Source organism: Manduca sexta, chromosome 26 (assembly GCF_014839805.1).
Source record: "Manduca sexta isolate Smith_Timp_Sample1 chromosome 26, JHU_Msex_v1.0, whole genome shotgun sequence".
In the NCBI taxonomy this organism is placed as follows: domain Eukaryota; kingdom Metazoa; phylum Arthropoda; class Insecta; order Lepidoptera; family Sphingidae; genus Manduca; species Manduca sexta.
The window spans coordinates 16,918,465-16,937,297 of NC_051140.1; the positions used below are offsets into that span (position 1 = coordinate 16,918,465).

Sequence of the window (18,833 nt, forward strand, 5' to 3'; positions counted from 1 at the left end):
TAATATTTACACAGTATGTTAAATTTTATTTCTTTTTTAAATTACATGACTTGCGTTTGTTAGCCTGGCAAAGCTCGGCTTATACAAATCCACCGGACTTTTAGACGTATGCTTTAGGCGCTCGCAACCTTTGAAAAATTGAGTTACCATGCGACCCAGTAACTGGTTGCGAATCTCTGCTAAAGACGGCCAGCATGTTAGAGTTTCACATTACTATAATAGAAAAAAATGCAAACAAAACTTGATAATATATTTTTTGTCTTTATTGATGCGTTAGCATTATGTTGTCATTACGACTGACGCATTTCTTGTACGGGTCAGCTTTAGATAATCGATCTGTATATATTTTTAGACGACGCGTTTTCATATTTAGAGTTAATTAACCTGCACACGTTTGGAAAAAATTACAGTGAGCAAAAAAAAAACATAATTTTTCTTTATGCTCACTGATTGTTATAATGTTAGATTAACAAACACAAAAATTATATATTGTGTTAAATATATGCTGTATTCAGGGACGAGAAAAGTAAATGTAAGGAAAAGTATGTCGACTTTCAATTACCTTTCTTGCATTGAGTTTAATTGATAGGACTGAACAAAGGCACTGTTTCAAGAGAGGTTGCTATCTGTATAAATTGTTTCTATCAATAATCAACAGCACAAATTTCATAAGAGTTTTGTTGTGACAGTCCGCCAGCTGACAAGACTTCCACGCCTACAGACAATCGCAGCAACAACAAAAATGCAAATTCAACTCCAGTAACTACTGAAGCTCCTTCTCAGGTACAGTATTATATTACAAAAATATTATAATATTGTTAAAACCCTATTTCGAATATCGATTTTTGAAGAATGATATCAAAGGTATGTGAAGTTTGCCAACCCGCACTAGGCCAGCGTGGTGTACTAAGACCTAAACCCTCAGTAATAGATGAGGCCTGTGCCCAGCAGTGAGACAGTATACAAATACAGGGCTGATATTTATTATTTAGCGGATATGCTTTGATACTATTATAGCTGATACAGTTGTCAAGCCATTGTACTTACAGAGTTTTATCGTAAAATTGAACGATTAATTCTTCATTGTAGGAGAGTGCGACGCATCTACTGAAGAGTTTGTTGAAGATTAGCAAAAGCGATGCCGACAATACACCCAAAACTACGGTAATGACCAGCTTTATATCGATAATTGAAAAATTCAGAATCGATTATTCAAGTATTCAAAAAGCTAAGTTTAGACTAGGAAGTTCTCGCAGCAATATATTGCACAAGAACTTGTGGACACTTTTATACAAGGGGCAATGTCATAAAATCTATACACATGCAACTTGTCGCAAGTTCTTCAAAGTTCAAAATTTGCAGAAGGCACCTTGCTGTGACTGTTCACACAGTAAACAACTTCACGTTGTTCTCAAGTGTAAGGTTTATATAATCAAAATTTATATAATATTTCAGTCATGCTTTGGGCACAAATTTTTGAGTGCAATCTAGATGAAGAATTAACCCTTGCTATAGTCATTATTATGTATTGATTGTATTATTTGTGTCTTAAATAAATAAAAATAAACTATCGAAACTATGGTTCAATTCAGAAGAGAAACAGATAAAAAACAACTTTTTTTTTATTTGTTAAACAGAACACACCCGAGTCGTGGCGATCAAAGAACGATAACGTTCAGTCGCCACAACATAGTCAGCAGCCAAAGTAAGATCATTTTGTATTACTTTAAACTACCATTGAGCAAAACTTTCTACTTTAATAGCCTTTTTTTTTGTTCAATTTACATATTTATTTTAAACAAAATATGCTAGAATTATGACAGATTACTAAGCACAATATTTCTTACACAAGCCAGCAAATGCATCCGTTTTGGAAATTGTTTTCTGGGTGAGAAGTTATTATCAATAACTACATAAAATCATACAGCTTTGAGATTTACAAGTACAAAAAATTATCACTATAACAACGCTTCGAGTATCCACCTGAGATAAAATTCATATGCTTTGATAATTGAAAGTATAATCACTATTAATATGCCTAAACATCTCACATATTTCTATATCAAACTGAACAAGCAAACACTTCAACAAATTTGACATGTTTAAGGTAGTTGAAAATATAATTAATAATACATTGCTGGCATCTCGTCTTTTGGTGGTTTGTAGCAAAAAATTACATTCACCCGTTTAATTAGCTTTTGCCCACATTATTAGTTTATACATTACTCAGGAGTCATGACACCGAAATGTTAACAAATATTTGTTTCTACCTCAAATATGGTAGTGACCCCACACACTTTTATGTAAAATGTATAGTTAAAATATATATCAAGTAATAATTCTTATTCACGCTTTTTTGCTATTGCTACTCTCATCTACCTCTCTTTCTCTCACTCACTTTCTCATAAATCAATTACTGTAATGACTAACATGAGAAAACGTTACTCGACATCCAATTAAAATAATAAGTTATGGTCATTTATTTTTTATTAAAACTATATTATCTTACAGAATCCAACAACAGAACTGGCGCAAAGAGCCGACACAATACAACAACGCTAAAGTACAGCAACAACAAGTCTTCACCAACGAGTGGGTCAACAGTAATTTTAAGGTACACAAGCATTATTAAAAAAAAATCAGTATTGGCATTATTAAATTCAGTATTGGCACGTAAAAAATACTAAGAATGGAATGCAATTAACTCTTAATAATGAAAAGTCAAATTGAGTACTTCTTTTTGAAGTCCAGCCGTTATCAGCCGCCTCTACTAAACTTTTATAGTCATCGTGGTTATAGGTAATTTGACTATCAGATCTTAAACCCGGATATCACTTAATGTTTTGCATTTTTTACTTTACTGATGGTAGGTCTCTCATATGTGAGAGTCCGCCTGGGTAGGTACCACCACAATGTCTATTTCTGCCGCAAGCCGCAGTGTGTAGTCACTGTTGTGTTCCGGTTTAAAAGACATTGTAGCCAGTGTAACTACTGGACATAAGGACTTAACATCTCATGTCTCAGGATGGCGAGCGCAGTGGAATACCAAACAATACTTTGTAATTCAAGGTGTTGGATTGTGTTTCTTCTGTTTATGGGCGGTCGTATCGCTTACAATCAGGCGAACGGCAAGCTCGTCTCTTCATTTATAAAAAAAAAAAAAAAAAACAAAAACATTGGCGGCTCCAAAAAAGTAGCCGACATAGAAAGATCATGAGTAATATAAATTATTTAAGTCAATGTGAAGTTTTTTTTTCATAGAACAATATTCCTTGGATGTGGACTAAAAGTGATTGTTTTTCCTTGTCCATATATGGTGCCTCCACGATGCTATCGTAATGTAAATACAAGATTAACTCTGAACCTGAGTGTCGATCATAATATTAACAATACTACCCACTTACAGATTATATAGATGAATTATATTGTTTATCGATATTTTCACTATCACATAAAAAATTATAATTATAACATTTCTGTTACTACTTTGAGTTTTGTCTCCTTTTATATGAGGTGACAGTAATAAATATTCAATGGCCTAATTCGGTTGGAGAATGTGTAAAAATAAATCGATCATGTAATTCGAATAAAAATCGATTTCTTACCAGAATCGACTGCATCAGACTGCATTTATGCTCAACCTCGTTTTGCAACGCTCTTATGACCAACGTGATGTCATTGTATAGAGGAAAAGGAATTGTGTATTATCCAAATTAATACATTTGCAGGTGTTGCACAATTTAAGACTACTCGCTCGATATGTATTGCGATATTTTTACAAGTGACGCCGTAAGGTACTACACGTGTGTCGATCATTTCGAGTCATGACGAGTCAAAATTTCATTATTTTTTGGCTGATGTTCGTTAAGGTGTATTGTCAGGTCACACTTATCGCCTCTTGGGATATTGGCAGGAAAAGCAATATTCTTGCTGCATAGAAACTTATATGACAATGATAGTCAATATATGACTATCCTAGTCTTGGTAGACTTTGCAACTATTTTTATAATCAGATTAGATAGAGATGGGACAAAAACAAACATCAGAGCGGTATGAAATTTTAGCTCGAGAGTGGAACGCTATCGGTATTATAGCGGACAAACAAATTGACCACACTACTGCATGGTGCGGGATTTTTTTGGACGTAAGTGTAGATAGACTTTCCCACCTAATCTCCCAGCATTAGGTAGAGTGCTCTATGTATTTATCGTCTATAAGACGTGGCTTCTACCCTGTCCCCTCGAGATAATATCGCAAGAGGCGACTAGCAATTTGCCTTGACTATAGATCTTTTATAGTTTTCAGCATGTAAACTAATAAAAATATTTTTTTATAAATTCATATGCGTAACAGATGTCAATGTCATTCAATAAAGAGAACGCCATAGAACTTAAATATCTGTAGCACATTGTAAGTCATCCAGTTATACTATTGTGACAAAATCACAGTAATTGCAATTCAAGTATCAGTTATATTGATTAATAAAATCTATAGTTTTTACTATTTCTATTATCTTTTTTATGGACATGACTCCAATAAAACTTTATTGGACACAAAAATCATGAGTTTCTAATTTTGTTACACATAATTATTTAGACAAAATCTTGCAATTACTGTGTTTTTGCGACAGGCAAAGAGTCGATCACCAACTTAAAATAATTTTCCAGAGCCAAGCACCAGTGCCGCCGTATCCGAACTTCGGCCAGTTCCCGGGTCCCGGACCCAGCCAAATCCCGTACCCGCAGTTCCAAAACCCCAACTTCCAAATGCACAACCAAAACTACGGGATGCCCAACCAGCGACCGCAGTACAACCATATCAACCAAGGGAATATGTACCATCAGAACAGACAGACAGAGCAGCATTTCCCGAAACATCTGCCTCCTGTTACTGGGAATAATGCTAGTATATCGTTGATGCCGAGCCGGGCTCAGCCGCAGGTGAATATAATCTTTATTTACCAAAATGTTAATAATTACTGTGTGTTTTCCCTATTAGCAAAGAATCTTATTAATGTGTGAGTTGATTATGAGTGTACGACTACCGGGCATCGTCAAAGGCGAAAGGCCCAACATTGAATGTTTGTTGCTTTCTACCAAATATAACTTTGACTAACGATATAGAAATTAAACTAATTTTCGGAATTTATCGCGGTTTTTTGTATTTTATTTTTCTCTCGACGTTTCGAAGACTTTGCAGCCTTCGTGGTCATGGGGGGTCCCCCGAAAATTAGTTTAATTTCAATGTCTAACATTCGCGTAAACATAAGAAATCATTAGACTAACGATATAATTTTTTATGGGCGCCACAATTTTTTTTCTCGGCCCTTAAGTATAAAGGTATAAATATTTTGTGACTTCAAAAAACAATTCTATGTGCAAAAAGCAAAGCTTTTATTGTTAAATATATTTAATAGTTTATACTTGTTACTGTAGCATACTCCGATGACGGGCGATACGTCGATGATGGCAAACGCGAACCCTGCGGCGCCCGCGCATAACGTGGCGGACAAGATCAACAACCCGTTTGTGCCTCTACAGGTCCAAACTAGGTAAGTCACACACACACACACACACACACACACACACACACACACACACACACACATACACACGACACGCATTTATCCCCGAAATGGTAAGGAGAGCGCTAGGGTACCCGCTTTTTGCCAAGTGTGTTCCGTCCTATGATGTGATAGGGGACGAGCCTATCGTCATATCGAGCACACATTCCAGAGCATAAAATTCCAAATATCACTTTGCCCGGAATTCGAACCCACGACCTCAGAGTGCTGCCGTACCGCGTATGCAATACAACTACGCCACCAAGGCAGTCAGAAGTATGTCGCACGTAACGTAATATAATTTTGTTATCCATTGAATCACTCAGATAAATTCGAAATAAATCTAAGTTTCATTACTATATCTCTAGTTATGACCATAATATTATATATTTTTGTAAGTTCACTAAGGGAAAATATGTGCTTTTTTCATTTAGTGACTCCTTACTAGACATGATTGTAATATGAGTGGTGTTCAAATAGACTTTACAAAGATGAGAGATTTTATTTTTAATTTTAACGCATATTCCAACTATTGCTCGGCTACTGTTGATACAATAAAATGTACTTATTATTGATATAAGATACAAGGGCCTGGTATAAAAACAGAATCTTCAAACTAAAACAAAGGTTCCGACACTTGGAAATTCAATGAACATGAACACAATATTAATCCTGATAAGTGTTTTGAATGATGTAAACACTTATAGGAAGCAAGTAATAACATCGGTAATATTAATTAATCTGCAAGATTATTGTTTCCCTTTGAACAATAGGAGTATTGTTTACTTATCATCTATTATACCTGCATAAAACCACTCGGTAATGACATATAGATAGGACCCTTGACTAGAGATAGGGATTTTAATTTATTTATCGACTACATAAAAAGTTTTCTTATATAAAAGGGGACATATGCGGTATTCCCACATAAAAAGTCTAATTATAATATGTTAACGTGGTTATATATTTCATTCAAAACCGGAGTCTGGAATTTGTATACAATTTGGCAATGGTTTCGCTCCCTATCACATCATGGGACGGAACACACACGGTGAAAAGTGGGTGATTTAATTGCACCTCTTCTTACCCCTTCGAGGATATTGAGGCGCGATGGATGTGCTAGTAAATTAGCCTGTTTCGCGATATACAATACGGTATACGGATATTACAGGATTTATTCTAATTTTTTGTTTTGGGTTTATTAAGCAAAAAAAAAACATCGTTAAATATAATATAAGATATATGTAAGTATTGTTTCATTGCAAGGGTTTTTTTTTATAGGAGAATTCAAAACACGAGTGGTCCTTCGAGACGGGACAGTGAAGACTCGACGACAAAATCCGCGCTACCGAAGCCGCAGCCGATCAACGCGACGGTTAGTTAACAACATATCATTAAAAAGCGTCGTGGCACATGTTTAGCATTGTATCGTTTTAGAACAATCTTTATATAGTGCAGGAATTCTAAATACAGCACATAAGGTTTATTTTATTTTAGACAATTTTCAAAATGTTAGGTATCAAAATAATAAAACCTAAATTTGCTGACACCTCTGAAATGGCCTAGCCTTTCTATTTCATTTAAGAACTCGTTACAATAATGAATGTCTAGTATTAGAATCATAGTGACTCTGAATTAGGGATGTTATGGAGCTCCGTAACCGTAACCGAAACTATCGGATATCCGAAATAAAAATATATCCATAACCGTAACCGTATCCGTTATAAAAGTTTCGGATAAGTTACGGATAATATGTTCCGACATGTTTTTGTTTCACGGCTCACACGCTACGTGAAATTTGTAATTTTTTTATTTTTTTTTTTTGGTCCTGTTAAAAGTAATTTTTGCAAAATATAAACAGTGTGATAAAAACTTTTCACGGAGAGGAGGTGTCACTACTTCTAAAACACAGAGTTTTTCCGAACACCCATGTCCCCCAATTAGTTCATCGATAATTAATAATCGACGATGACGATGAACAATAGTTAGTATTCGTCACCCTACTGTATTACATAATATATATATACATATATTTTTTATTTTACTTTAATCAAATATCCGTAACCGAAACTATCCGAAACTACCGGATAATCCGAAATAATTATTATCCTTAACCGTATCCGAAACCGATATAATTTTATTCCTATATCCATATCCGTATCCATATCCGAAATTTCATATCCATAACATCCCTGAAGTTGATTCAGAGTCTGAATCAACTAACTATACAAATATGTTCCACAGATGACACAGAACCAAGACCCGACTTCGAGACCCATGAAGAAACGGAAACCGAGGATAGCAGCCAATCTACCTTTCCAAATAGATTAATGTGTTACGAACCAACGGACTTAAACGTGAAAATATTGTAAAATATATTTTTAATTGATGTATAATAACTGATTTTCAACCACCAGATTAAATATTCATAGAATAAAATTTACTCTGACTAAATAAAAAATTACGGTTCTATGAACAAATTGTTCAATTGTCCAACTTTTATATCTGGTCAGGTTATAGTTTATTTGATGAATATATTTTATCTGATGATTAAAAATTAGCTCTAAATGAAGGTTAATATCAAAATATACAAACCAGCGACTGGTCATAAGATAATTATCACATTTCCTTAATAATGTCATGAGTGATTCGAAAATGAACAAAAGTTGTGACAATGTGAAAGACGAAATTGTGTGATATTAATTAAAATCAACCGATTTCAATAAAAGTTTAAATATTCTAGAACATTATAACATTAAGTAAAAGACGTTTCTTTATTATTATTTTTTTTTCAACACAATTATTTGAAAACGTTGTGATTTAGTTTCCATCCTTTTTTTCTGTTTTAATGACGACTGTAAGCTGATACTTAAATATTATGTGATTTACATTCTGCATCTATGGAATTGTCCTACTGAACTATATTTTCCATGAGAGATTGTTATCTCTCATAGAATATATTATATACTTTCTCCCATGTGTCGTAAGCTAATCGTATCGTACTAGTAAATATATTTTAAACTAACAGGAAGACAAGCTAGAGACTTGATTCTGAAACGACCCTGCGTAGTATGCGAACATGTATAGTCCGTACGCGAGCTCCCAAGAATATTATCGAATGTACCCGTTTAGTGATTTTATCGATACTGCGTTATCGATGTAGGTAAATTCGGGCGCCAAAAGTGAGACATACGTGTGTATATCATTAATTGATAACATAATATCGGCAAAATCACTACATTAAATCATTGCGTCAACCTTCCATAAGATTCCTCGCAGCTCGCGAGCGGACTATATCGACGGTTAAAAAGCTAATTCACTTAAGTGACATTTTGCGACACTAAGTTTCATACATATTTAAAATCAGCTTTTCTTTCTACGTTTTTTAAATTAGTTAAATTTTTTCGAAAAAAATATCGCTAAGTCAATTAGCGTTACAATCGTCGATATGTATTCCCAACTCTAGAAAAACTTTCGTAACAAACGACGCTTACGATGCGTTTTTATTTCGACTCGTGTGCAAAGGGCCTATTGCCTCGAACATAAAAATCAATTGTAATAATAAAAACGATCAAGGAATCATAATATGCAATTATCTCAAGTTAGATTAGCCACATTGTACATTTTGTAAATATTACGTGTATGTGGATATGTGCGTGATCGATTTGTCTAAAATGTATCGAACCAATGAGTTCTAAGTAAACTTATATGATTTTATTATATCATTTTTGCATGAAAAGAGCTTAAAATATATAATTAAAAAATCTAAATTGTTTGACATAAACTTTTGTGTGGCTATGAGTCGATTCATATTATTCTAATGCGAAGGTTACTGACTGTAAATGATGTGTTGCGGCCTTGTATGTTATGTAACTTAGTAATAATTTGTATATATAATTATATTCCGGTGTTCAGCAGGATACATAGAACTCGTCGGTTTAAGGGTTACTTTTTGCCGCGAAAATTGTTCGTGCCAAAGTATCCCAAATTGACTTAAGTAATATGAATCAAAAGTTCCTTATTTTTTTAATATTTTTACAATAGCAATAGCGCCGTAGCTGGAACTGGTGAAAGGGCAGAATTCCATGAATCAGCTAAATAAATTATTGTGGCTAAATAAATTCTTCGACCTTCTAGAAAGTATGCGCCATGTTGTTGCCGTGAACAACAAATGCTGTCACTTTCAATTCATCTACTATATAGAAGGAATAATTAATTATATCATTAGTGTCGTTATGTACGCACTCATAAGTTTATACACTAGTATGTTCTACGCACACTAATCTGTGAAATACAACATTTAAATTATAAACGTACACATGAGCGTATGATCTTATACTTTGACGGAAGGGAAATATCATTCAAGTCGCGACCTTTGTCGTGTAAGAATAAATTATTGGAAATATTTCAATCCGTCAGTAATAATGAGCATATTCTCTTGTCCCTTGCCTTAGAGGCTCCAGCTACGGCGCGGACTATCTCACTACGATTATATTCAAGTTTTTCTACAATGAGTACAGTTACAGCTTCTTATAATTGACGCAGATTATTCTGCATAAGGCTACAATATTGCTCAACTTGTCCAGGTGAGTTTTATGATTATAATGTAGGGTCCTTTTTGTTGATCTCTGTTGCAATATATGCTTTATTAGCGAATACAGTATAGATTTGATTACACATATTTCCTCTGTGTTTCTTTCATAATATTATATTTTCTAAATCAGGTCAGGTATAGATTTGATTATACATATTTTCTCAGTGATTTTTTCGCAATAAAAATTATTATATTTTCCAAATCACGTCAGTAAAGGTATAAGAATAAATCGTTAAAAAAAATACGAATCTTACCGATTATCGAGTCATTCTAACAGCTTATCCATCCCTTGTTCACTGATAAACGACTGTCAGCTGCTCTTTGAGAGCGACTTTAATGATTGTAAAATAAAGACTTCTTTTGTTATTTTTTTTTTAATCAGCCCTATTGTACCTGGGATTTTTACAATATTGATATTCTATAAGAGAATTTCACTTTGCATAAGTTTATCAAATGTATGGCAAAAGTAAATAGCGTGAACTAATGAATTGTCCGAAATAGAATTATTAGTAAAATTTATTTATAGTTTTATAAATCCTAATATCATTAAACTGTTCTCGTGTATGATTATATACAGTGGTATCCTACTTAAGTTTTTTTTTTTAATCATATCCATTATTTTGTTTCTTATTTTCTAAATAATATTGAGGTGCTACGAAATTATGTATGAAAACATTTAGTTGGTATGTTGATAACTGTCAAGTAAAAAGGATTCTACAAAATATTCTTTAAAGTACAAAATAATGAATAATCATTATATTGTCTTTGTAAAGTTTTTTTTCTCTTTTCAATACTGTGTTGCAATTTACTATCTTTGTACATAAAAATTGTAAAACTCAGATAAATATATTTTGAATGTGGACCGCGATTGTGTTTATATTTCTTTGTTTCTACAAAAAATTATGCTATACTTTGTATATAAACCATATAATTCCCCAACTTGGGAATCGAATCTGGATCTTGCTGATTTTATTCTACCCTCCCACTAAATCAGGATCACAATATTATTAAGATAGCAATATCTATTTCACAAGTACTTCTAAATCCTTGTTACATCTCACTATTAAAGTATAGACTGTTAAGGACTCACTTATTGCAAGTACGGAGAGCGCACGATACACAGGTGCATTCGAAATATTGTTGTTGTTTTTTTAGAAAATCTTCCATAATAGGACATGTCATAAAAAAACATATTTCTTTTTAAATAACACTAAGCATATAGGAATAAAGAGAAAAATCGAAATGCGAGCTATATTAATATCTGTTTTGGCCGCGACTTTCGCCGACTTGGTCTGTGCTGATGTGTGGTGGGAATCCGCCACCATCTACCAGATCTACCCTCGCTCCTTCAAGGACAGTGACGGTGATGGCATTGGAGATTTGAATGGTAAGGCCGCACATTTTAAGTTTGTTTTTTGAAATTATTGTAGGTATTAAGGGCCGATTTCACCGCTTACTGATAAATTTAATGCTATTCGTCACGTAATTTATAAGCCGACCAAATACAAAAGTCGCACTAATCCATGCTCCCAAATAAATGGTATACCTAATAAAATGAGTACCATCTACATTAGCTGTTTAATACGATAGCTCAAATATAATTAACTTGAAAAGGGGGAAAGGGGCCCAAAGTATTCTAGCAACCGACAAATGTTAGGGCTTATACACACGATCTTAAATTGGCTGATGAAAACGTACGTTTTGTGGTTCATTGATGCTGGCTTTGATATTACCTACCAGATCTGTGAATAAAATTACGCTAACTCATTCAAAATTATGTATTTTTGTTTATCCAACCGCAATCATTTTAATTTGTTTCCAGGGGTTTTAATTTCTAGTAGTAATTTTTATCTGTTTGTGCAGGAATAACAGAAAAGCTGCCCTATCTAAAAGATACAGGGGTCGACGCAATATGGCTGTCGCCCATCTATTCGTCCCCTATGTACGACTTCGGGTACGATATTACAAACTACAAGGAGATTTCTTCCGAGTATGGCACAATGGAGGACTTCGATAATCTTATGAAAGAAGCAAAAAACTTGGGTAAATATAACTTACAAATTTACGAAATTTCACTTTCTACGTCAAATTTCGTGAATTTGTAAAACGGAGAAAATGTTAAATTAAAGAAAAAGCTATACTTATTACTTTATCACAATAAATTATACGATTAAGATATATAACTGGTTGTTTTTATCTGAACGTTTTTGTAAACAGGTACATGTAAAGCAACAACCCAGCACTTGAAATGTATGCATTTCAATACTGTTGAATGTTGATACATACATTTTGTTTCCAATTTCGTTTATATACCTACTTACATTTTGTCCAAACAAGAATGTGCATCATTATTTGTGCTTATTCAATCGTGTGCCTGTAGTAGATAATAGACGTACAAAAAATATTTAAAAAATATAAGCAACAAGTAGGTACGTACCTTATATTAATCGTAATAAGTAAGTACTCGTTGTAAAGAGTTAATTTTTTTCTGATTGAGAGTGCATACCTACATATATATTCGATTCTCGCAACTATTGGTACTTAGCATTTGATGCTTATTAATTCAATAAAATGAATAATTCCATTACATCTGGGATTATTTAAGATAGGCCTATGATCAGCAATGAATTTCAAATTATCCCTGATGATGATATACCTGTTTCATAAAACCTTATTTCCACATTTCCTTTTACCATATTTTAATAAACTACGCTTCGTTTATTTTTCAAGGTATTCGCGTGGTATTAGACTACGTTCCTAACCACACGAGCAACGAGAGTGATTGGTTTGTAAAATCCGCTAACCGGGAATCGGGCTATGAGGACTATTACATCTGGGCTGATGGGAAACTCAGTCCTAATGATTCTAATCAACTTTTGCCTCCTAACAACTGGGTAAAAACTAATATGCTAGTTAGAAAATAATCCTTATTTAATAAACGTCATTATTCGGTGTTCTACGTGGTCACAATCTTAACAATTATTTATTTACTTAGGTAGGTACGTCAAAGACGCAGATACTGTCAATTTGTGCTGGATACAGGATACAAAAAGTGTCAACCAGCTGTCATATTTAATTTCATGTAATGTTTAGCGGCCTGGATTAAAATATTATTTTTGGAGTTACTTAATACACAATTGGACTTTGAACTCCACTTACATAAAATACCTGTTTTGTCTGAAATTTGGTGTAAATGAATGCTTGTATCACCGTCAACAGGTCAGCATATTCCGCAAGAGTGCGTGGCAATACCATCCTATAAGGCAACAATTCTACTTACACCAGTTTGTAATAGGCCAACCCGACCTTAATTATCGCAACACCAGAGTTCAAGAAGAGATGAAGGTATGATGATTTTCAACTAAAGGCTGAAACCCTATGTCTTAGCTTCACTAAAAAATACTTCACCGAACAATATTACTTAAGTATTGTATAAATTAATTGTATCTGTCATGTAGGTGTAAATTTTATTATGGGTCTTTTGTTATGTAAATTAAATAAATTAATTAAAAAATACTTTACATAGGGGGATAATAGCAATTATTCGCACTTTAGTGCTAGTGCTAAACCTTATACTATTATAACTAGTTCAAAATGCATATTTTGATGCGATTTCGTCATGAAAGTGTACCGCATAAATTATGTGTTTATATGATGAATACTTACCTGTACATTTTAGGATGTCCTCCATTTTTGGTTGGATAAAGGCGTGTCTGGGTTCCGCGTGGACGCCGTTAACATTATGTATGAAGTGGACCCCAGCAAGCACGACGGGAAGTACCCCGACGAACCGCCATCTGGTATGATTCTTATTTTATTTGATTTCGACAATTAATGTCTTTTTATAGCCTGCTAAATTTCATAGGCAAAATGATAAACCGATATTAATAAAACTAAATATACCTATTCTTTAATATTACTAACTATTACGAAATCAACAGGAACACCCGGTACCACTCCAGACGACTATGAATATTTAGATCACATATACACAAAAAACATGGAAGAGACGTATGACGTAGTTTACGACTGGCGAGATTTGCTCGACGAGTACATAGCTCGTCATAACGAATCCAAGGTTATGATGACGGAATGCTACGCGGATTTATCCGACATGATCCGTTACTATGGCAACGGCGTCAGAAACGGTTCAGTGCCTTTCAACTTTCTCTATTTGGAGGGATTAAAGAAAGAGTCGAATGCAGAAGACTTCAAGATGGTAATCGATAATTGGATGAATAACATGCCTGCTGGGAAGACGGCAAATTGGGTGGTGAGTAGTAAATAGGAATGCTAAATGGTAGGTCTCTACATGACAGTTTCTTAGCTTTGTTTGTTTTTGCGGCGAAGCAGCATTACTCCTAAATGCTATAGACAAATCTTTATTCCGGAAAAATCCCGCGGGTGTAACTGCGGGTAAAAGCTAGCTACGAAAAATAACTTAGAATCTGCTCAAGGCTTTTATAGCATCTGTCTTTACCATATATCTTATATTTTTTTGTTCTTTAGAATGGTAACCACGATCAAAGCCGCGTGGGAACTAGACACGGCGTCAAAAGGATAGATGCCTTGAATATGCTAGCGCTCATGTTGCCTGGAATCTCTCTTACTTATCAGGTAAAATGTTATACGAATTTATATAAGTTCAAGTATTTATTTCCGTTTGTTAGGGCTTCAAAATTTGTTTTTTATCGAAGAATACTACGATGTAACAAGCAAAATTATACATATTTTTAGTATGTATAGCCGGCAAACAACTTGAGTACTATACCTCGTGGCGGGAGACCGTTTTTGTACTAAGTGTAGCTACACTAATGTAGGTTATATTACCAGCTATTATGACTTAAATAACTTCTTGATCGTTACGCTCTTGACAGAATGGTCGTGATTATCATGTAGTGTTTTCTGGAGCAGATGCAATGCGCCTCACGGTCTCTCGCCATGTCTCTCAGTTATACACTCATTGTTTGTATAACTACTATTGCGGCCCAAATGACTAGACCATAAAAATCCTTTAACATTTATTAGGGTGAAGAAATCGGCATGACCGATGGTTCTATAAGCTGGACGGATACAAAGGACCCGCAGGCTTGCAACACCGACGACCCTACGAACTACTGGATGAAGTCACGTGACCCGGCCCGTACCCCTTACCAGTGGGACGGCTCTAAGCACGCTGGTTTCTCAAACAGCAGCGGGGACACCTGGTTGCCTGTTGCTGATAATTACGAAACAGTCAACCTGGCGGCGCAAATAAATGTCGTCAAAAGCCATTACACGGTAGGATTTTAGAAAGTATTTTTTAAGGTTTTATTTAATTTGCAATGTATGTATGTATGTATATACCTATGTTTGTAAATTCAATATGGCGGACGGCCCAAGATGGACTCGTAATTCTTTGTTCACGCCCATGATATGGGTATCAAATAAAAGGGTCTGCTGAGAATACAAAAAATGAAATACCTTTACTTTATATCCAATACTTTAGAACGCCCACGATAGCGGACTAGTTACGTTACTAGTTTTTACGCACTCCTATAAAATGGGTATGAAATTAAAGAATTACTTAGGTGAGAAAATTAATAACAAATAAATATATATTGATAATACAATAATTATGATCTTGACAAAAGAAAATTTATTGCAACGAGCTTTTATCTCTACATCGCATAAAACAAAGATTGATTCAGTTTAAAAGAGGTTTTTTCTTTTTAGAACATTTAAATAAACACGTTTCTAAAAATATTTTTTTAAATTGTTTAGCATAATTTATCTCACAGTTTCGTCCGATTTTAAAAAGCAGGCATTCGGATATAACGCAGTTTTTACAAGAAATTGCAGAATCAGATCTGTATTTTCAGAAATTAGCCGGGATATCTAGTTTTACAAATAGTATATAAAAATGTGTTTATTACATTATGAGCACAAATCCCGTAATATTAATGAGTTTGTTTCGTAAGTAAATAAAATCATCATCACGGGATCGCAGGTGCATAGATGTATTTCTACCTACCTGTATAAAGGGTTGTGTGTCTGTAACTAATTATGTTTGTTAATAGTTCTACAAAGATGTGGTCGCGATCAAGAAGTCACCTGCTGTTCGGAGGGGTAATATGGACATCAGAGCTCCGTCCAAGGACATTTTAGTAGTTACCAGGTATATTTAAATTATCAATTATTTAACTTTAATTATGAATTCCTTCTATTTGATACCCAAAAACAGAGAACAAAAAAGCGAGTTTAACACTTCGACATCTGGAGTTGGCAAATCGTATATTCTTGTTATATTTCTGCCTACTTTCGATGTCTCTGAACATAAGAATCACGAAGAGTCAACATTATGTGGATTTATTTGAAAATACTTTTTTTTCTTTTAGGCAATTATCAGGTAATCCTGGATTCGCTAGTATTATCAATTTATCAGACCAACAACAAAGAGTGAATCTGTCTGCTGTGGGCTTATCTGATCGACTGAGAGTAGCCGCTTCTGGTGTAGACTGTACCTTAGAAAAAGGGTAAGTATTCAATGTTACATTCTTAAGTATTTTTTCTTGACACAGCAAATTAAAATAGTTTTCATGTTATCATACAAAAACACTAAATAAAGTTAGGTACGTAAGTAACACCATGTTTTTTTAAGTGTATTAAAAATAATAAAGTTTTTTTTTTTCAGGGCGCAAGTTACCAAAGACAACATAGCTGTTTCACCTCACTGTGCCATAGTTTTAACAACAACTGCGCAAAACGCCAACAACGGCTGTCTAACGCCCAAGTTCTTTATGAAACCTTTATTCATGTACTTTTCAGTATTTTTGTATAGATACTTTTATATTAGGTACTAATTGTAAACTTTAGAATATTAACTAGTAGGCCTCTTATATGTGAGGGCCCATCTGGGTTGTTACCATTGCAGTATCTATTTTTTCCAAGCAGCAGTGTACGGGCAAGTGGCTTTAAGTTAAACTAAAGTAATGATTTAATCCAATTTTATTTTACAATTAATCAATCAACTATATACAGCTTCATGCTTTGGGACACATGGTCATGCTTCCAGGAGGTGGCAAGATGACATTTTAATAAATTCTTATGGACAAATCACTTTCAACATACAAAGTCCTGTGATCTTAACATACTATGAACATATGTGTTTACTTCTTTTTTTTTAAATTATTGTGTAGATCACAAGTCACTACCACCATCCCTACATAAAGACATGTGTGCAAAGCTTTAGTTTCAACGGTCACCATTCATTAAAAGTCCATAGCACCTTCTAGAAAGCACAAGCAGTCAACTTTGTTTATAATAAGATCTAAATCCTTCTTTGATATAATTTTCCTTTTATTTGTTGAGGTGTATGCATATGTCTCCTTAGCTATTGTTTCTAAAAATAATTCCTGCAATAAAGGATATATGTTAATATTGAGTTTCTTTACACCTGTCCTAAAATGTAAATCAACATTACAGTAAATTGATTTTTAGCCACATGTTTGTTTATTAATGCTATACTTAATTTTTAAATGGTTACAAATAATTATTAGCAAGTTAATCCTGCAGTTATTCCCGGTAAAAAACAAGAAAGTATGTATGAGCTAGAGGACTGAAAGTATGATTCATATGAGAAAATATTAAAAGCATGTCATAAAAATTCAACTACAATATACATATACCAAAGACCATCTATTGTTACCGTTCTTTGTTGCAATTTTTGTTTTACCGATTAGGTAACATATAATAATGAATCTAATAAGCTCTCTATGGTAAGCCGAACTTACTGTCGCTTTAGTAACCAAGAATACAGCATCGCTGGATACAACACTGACGTCTGGGTCCATTTTCATTATATTTTTTATCCTAGCCATAGGTAATCTCGTAGATCTGATAACTTCACTTCTCTGGGCGTTTTTTTCAGCAACTTGTTCCTCTGTGTTTAATATTTCGGAACTTTGTTCATTGTGTTGGTTTTCTAAATCATTTGATTCTGTATTATGAAATTCTGTTTGGTGATCGCTATCTGGGTAATGTTCCGCATCGTCCATTATATCTGATATATCTACATCTTCGAAATTTTGTTCTTCAGTCATGATAAAATGTTTAATAGAAAAATAAAAACAACGAAAAGTAATAGCCGCGTAAATTCCTCTTGTCACTTTGACAGTTAAATAGATTTTGAATGTGAAGTGTCAGTTGATTGTCATTTGTCAGAAGAGTCAGTGTGGCTAATATATTTTTTTAAAAACTACATGAAATCTGGTTTTCTGAAAAAAAAAAAAAATTTCAAGAATGATGTATCTATCTCATGTGGTGAACTTTTTTTATATCACTCTATTTTTTGCTCGCGTCTTCGCCCGCGTACAAGAGTTTTCGGGGATAAAAGTCACGCTATGTAAGTATTTTTCTTCGATAAAAAGTAGCCTATGTCCTTCCCAGGTTCTTAAACTATCTCAAAACAAAAATTTAATAGAAAACAGTTGGATAGTTTAGAGTTTATCGCGTTCAAACAAGCAGACAGATGCAGCGGGGGATTTCGTTGTATAATATTTTTTTAGAACTTTTAAAGTCATGTTAACGGGTTATTTACATTTTGTTGCATAACTTTAACTGTTTACGCAACGGAAGCTCTCAAAAGAAATAATGTTATATGGCATATAGCCATTCTCGATAAGGGGACTATCGAGT

The 18,833-nt window shown here is 33.9% G+C and overlaps 3 protein-coding genes across 3 annotated transcripts in view; 2 read left to right on the forward strand and 1 right to left on the reverse strand.

Annotated features, from left to right (window-relative positions):
* The window catches only part of LOC115450479 (5'-3' exoribonuclease 1), a 28,058-nt gene extending 17,033 nt beyond the window's left edge, over nucleotides 1-11,025 (forward strand). Inside the window, exons 25-32 of the mRNA XM_037443032.1 lie at nucleotides 690-783; nucleotides 1,090-1,164; nucleotides 1,638-1,705; nucleotides 2,512-2,614; nucleotides 4,668-4,940; nucleotides 5,436-5,551; nucleotides 6,845-6,938; nucleotides 7,808-11,025. Coding sequence (XP_037298929.1) covers nucleotides 690-783; nucleotides 1,090-1,164; nucleotides 1,638-1,705; nucleotides 2,512-2,614; nucleotides 4,668-4,940; nucleotides 5,436-5,551; nucleotides 6,845-6,938; nucleotides 7,808-7,894 — 910 coding nt within the window. The 3' untranslated portion in view covers nucleotides 7,895-11,025. The remainder of the gene's footprint in view (nucleotides 1-689; nucleotides 784-1,089; nucleotides 1,165-1,637; nucleotides 1,706-2,511; nucleotides 2,615-4,667; nucleotides 4,941-5,435; nucleotides 5,552-6,844; nucleotides 6,939-7,807) is intronic.
* Nucleotides 11,026-11,139: 114 nt separating this feature from the next.
* On the forward strand, nucleotides 11,140-17,574 carry LOC115450483 (maltase A1). The gene is made up of 11 exons (XM_037443034.1): nucleotides 11,140-11,544; nucleotides 12,021-12,200; nucleotides 12,888-13,051; nucleotides 13,377-13,502; nucleotides 13,837-13,957; nucleotides 14,099-14,430; nucleotides 14,667-14,774; nucleotides 15,186-15,437; nucleotides 16,217-16,314; nucleotides 16,535-16,672; nucleotides 16,831-17,574. Exons 1-11 carry the CDS (start codon nucleotides 11,400-11,402, stop codon nucleotides 16,997-16,999), a joined length of 1,833 nt encoding a protein of 610 aa, XP_037298931.1. The 5' UTR covers nucleotides 11,140-11,399; the 3' UTR covers nucleotides 17,000-17,574.
* LOC115455397 (DNA polymerase epsilon subunit 4-like) lies at nucleotides 17,127-18,325 on the reverse strand. Its single transcript, XM_030184043.2, has 2 exons — nucleotides 17,930-18,325; nucleotides 17,127-17,551 (listed from the first exon to the last, which is right to left on the reverse strand). Exons 1-2 carry the CDS (start codon nucleotides 18,236-18,238, stop codon nucleotides 17,408-17,410), a joined length of 453 nt encoding a protein of 150 aa, XP_030039903.2. The 5' UTR covers nucleotides 18,239-18,325; the 3' UTR covers nucleotides 17,127-17,407.
* Nucleotides 18,326-18,833: the final 508 nt, after the last annotated feature.